This window comes from Lathyrus oleraceus, chromosome 2 (assembly GCF_024323335.1).
Source record: "Lathyrus oleraceus cultivar Zhongwan6 chromosome 2, CAAS_Psat_ZW6_1.0, whole genome shotgun sequence".
Taxonomy (NCBI): domain Eukaryota; kingdom Viridiplantae; phylum Streptophyta; class Magnoliopsida; order Fabales; family Fabaceae; genus Lathyrus; species Lathyrus oleraceus.
The window spans coordinates 16298109-16301891 of record NC_066580.1 but is presented as its reverse complement, the minus strand read 5'-3'; the positions used below and the strand labels follow the sequence as shown (position 1 = coordinate 16301891).

The 3783-nt window shown below is 29.4% G+C and overlaps 1 protein-coding gene across 1 annotated transcript; it reads right to left on the bottom strand.

The window, feature by feature from the left end:
• Nucleotides 1–1160: 1160 nt before the first annotated feature.
• Nucleotides 1161–3561, bottom strand: LOC127117710 (probable serine/threonine-protein kinase PBL23). Its single transcript, XM_051047805.1, has 5 exons — nucleotides 3270–3561; nucleotides 2909–3093; nucleotides 2496–2685; nucleotides 1756–2147; nucleotides 1161–1437 (listed from the first exon to the last, which is right to left on the bottom strand). Exons 1-5 carry the CDS (start codon nucleotides 3364–3366, stop codon nucleotides 1165–1167), a joined length of 1137 nt encoding a protein of 378 aa, XP_050903762.1. The 5' UTR covers nucleotides 3367–3561; the 3' UTR covers nucleotides 1161–1164.
• Nucleotides 3562–3783: the final 222 nt, after the last annotated feature.

The window sequence follows — 3783 nt, the reverse complement described above, 5'->3', positions numbered from 1 at the left end:
GGTCTTTTAGTTTGTTAGTATATGTAAACATTATTTGAATTGCTTATTTACATATGTCTAAAACAAATAGTTTTTATGTAGGCTAACAGGCTAACCAGACATTTGTAAAGGCCAGACTCGGGCCTAAAAAAAGCCTATGAAAGACTACAGGTCAGACTTAAACTTCAGATTTTTTGATAGATCAGACTTAGACTTGACAAAACCTAACTCGACTCAGCATATTCCTACCCCTACTATTCACTACTAAGTCTTTCATAAGCCTCAACTCTAGCTTTCATTTGTTATATCATTAAAAGTGTGATATTTTTTCTTTTTATTTAAAAAATGATTTTTATGATATTTTTTTAAAATAATAGAATTTTTTTCAAATCATCTTTTATAAGTTAAAATAGTAAGTTTGATATTCAATAACTTAAATATTCATCATTAAATTTTTTTTATCTAGAGATAATTCATTTTTTTTATAAATTAAAATAGCAACTTAGTAAGTATGACATCCAATAACTTAAATATTATATAATTGTGAGTACATAGTTTGAACTTTGGTGATGAGAGTCCATATTAAGGATATCAACTTCTGCCAACCAATTGAGATAGAATTTGCAAATGTCATTAAAAATTTTAACATAATCAAAATTACTTAATTTTTTAAAAAGATATATTTTAAAAATAACTTACTTAATTTTTTAAAAAGCTATATTTTAAAAATAATTTTCATTAAAAGCTTTTTAAATTTCAAAGTAGTTTCAAATTTAAGTAGTTTTTTAAATTTTGATTTCTAAACAAAATCATAGGAAAAAAATAAAGTACCTAAAGTAATATTATATGAAAGACCATTTTTAATTTTTAATTTGAAACTTTTATTAATTACTATTTTAAAAAAATTAATAAAAATATATAATAGTATAAAAGTCAAGTTGAAACAAATTGTCCTTTATAGTAACCAATTTTATTGAAGAACATAGTGAGTAAACAATTATAAACCAGATACCAATCATTATCAACAAAATCTAATACTACTAAAACAAATAAACATGGAACATGAAAAAATATGGTAATGGTTTTGATCTTCATAATGCTACCTAGTAGCAACAAAATGAAATGTTAAAAATAATCACAAAACTTAAAACATGCATTTTCATTCACTATCCCTCTAATACCTCTCTACTCTATCAAATTCATTTGCCAACTTGCTTCGCCTTGCTCATTACAAGTTTCTTTTGTACTTTTTTGTTTACCAACTTGTACATGCCTTATTGCTAAAACTCCAAGAGCTGTTACTACATCACCAATCAAAGGTCTTGCATTTGCATCCTCCAATAGACACATTGCTGCAATTGCTAGTGCTTGTAATAGACCCCTTGCTGGATAGTTCCCTTTTAGCAATGGATCAACCATTGATGCATATTTTCTTTTGTTTTTGAGTAGTGGTAGCGCCTGAAATCGAAAAAAATGTTACGAAGAAATATAGTTATTATGTCGTTAGGATCTGGATTTTTAGACAAAAACATAGTTATTTTCTTTTATAAGTATGTGTATTTTCGAAATCCTCTAAAATAACATGTTGCTAATTTATTAACCCTAAAAAAAATGTCACTAAACGTATGTTTTAACCTCGTGCGTCATTGAGTTAGTCTTGTTAGTCAAAATCAAATCATGAATGTTGAGTCATCTTTGATTAAATTATAAAATCTTATATTTTATGCTAGAGAAGTTGTATGCTTTTAGGTACATAAAAAAAGCTACATGACATACCCAATTGACTAAGTTTTGTTCTTCCGATGCTCTTGAATAATCAAGTACTCTTCTCCCTGTGATCATCTCAAGAAACACAACTCCAAAGCTATAAACATCTGATCTTGTAGTCAATTGACCTGTTGATGCATATTCAGGTGCACAATAGCCATAAGTTCCCATAACCCTAGTGGACACATGTGTTTTATCGCCGGTCGGACCAAGTTTTGCAAGTCCAAAATCAGAGAGTTTTGGGTTGAAGTTTTCGTCTAATAGTATGTTCGATGCTTTGAAATCGCGGTATATAACAGGCGGATTTGCCTCCGCATGTAAGTATTCAAGTCCTTTCGCCGCACCTTCCGCAATTTTCATTCTAGTATACCAATCCAAAGACTTTTTGCTTTGCGGTAACTCTGAAAATCATTTTTCTTTTGTTATTGGTCAAATAACATTTAACATTAACATTGCTTACAATATAATACTATAAGAAAGATTTTTAATAATGGTCGCAGTCGCGTAAGACTTTTGTGACTTTGATTGATACAAGTGTTACAATATTGATTGTGATCATCGTGGTTTGAAATAACCACGGTTTATTCTTTATCATAAAAATAGTAAGTAACAGTATTTATATCGACACCTTCCCCCTTTGTCGTAGCCATTTATGCGATAACAGACCGGTTTTTAAAATCTTAACTATAAGATCATATTTTAATAAGGTAATCTTTATTTTTTATTGAGCAAAAAGTGCATTTACTTACCAAAAAGGTGATCTTCTAAAGAACCATTTGCCATGTACTCATATACCAAAATCTTTTGTTCACCTTCTGAACAATACCCTACCAAATTGACAAGGTTAGAGTGGTGCAAAAAACTCAAAATCATAACCTCCGCAAGAAACTCTCTACTTCCTTGGAATCCATCCTTATTAAGTTTCTTTACCGCAACGACCTGCATACAAATAACACAACATTTATAAATCCGTTTTTATTCATTGTTTTAAAAATCGAACCAAACGATTCAACTTTAAACCAACTTTGACTACAATTTAGTTATTTTGGTGATTCTTGCCATTCAAAACAATTGAACCTTGACCTAGAAATCTTGCATGTTCGATGTCCAGTTCGATTTTTAAACATTATTTGTATTTTCTTAACCTAAATAAATATTATACCTTATTGTCTATGCTTTTGATGCGTCCTTTGTAAACTCTCCCAAAGCCTCCCTCACCAACCATATTGCTTGCATGAAAATTCTTAGTTGCAACACATAACTCATTGTAAGAAAATGTCTTAGAGGTAATATTTCCTTTTTCATCATTATTGATTCCTTCCACCATATACTTCCTTTTGGCACTACCTACAATATAAAGTTAATTCTCATTAAACATTGGTTAAATCATGAAAATCAATACAATCATGTGAAACCAAAAACTCAAAACCTCATATAAGAAAACATCAAGAGAGAAAAAGAAAGTAAAATGATTGATAGAATAATGAGGAAGATTTTAACATTGAAGGGTAAGAAAAATATACCATATTTAAAACACATGATACGATAATCCTTAACACTATCCTTCAATGAGTTGTTTTCATTCTTATCTTGTGATTTACAACATGCAAAGAAACTCATTTTCCACCCTTAAATATTTGCAAAATTCTTGCATCACCTTTTCAAATCTAAACCTTAAAGCATGTGAGTTTTGTTTTCAAACCCTTCAAAATCAAAAATTGTTCCTATGGATTTTGTCTTCAAAGAATCTTTCACACATGGAAAGGTTTCATTGTTGTTCAAAAGCCATAGGTAGGAAAAGAAATGATGACTTTGTCAAACATGCTAATTCAAAAATAACCGATAGAGAGAAACTATTTTTGAATTTAATGTCATTATATAAAGTTCTTTTCTTAGGTTCCACTTTATCGTTCCAACTAACAGGAGGAGCACTCTTTATGGATTCATCATGAAGATTTAAGTAATGACAACTATTAATTTTGCATGGACAATAATTTAACGTTGGATCCTTCTCATCTACCTCAATTATGTTCTTTT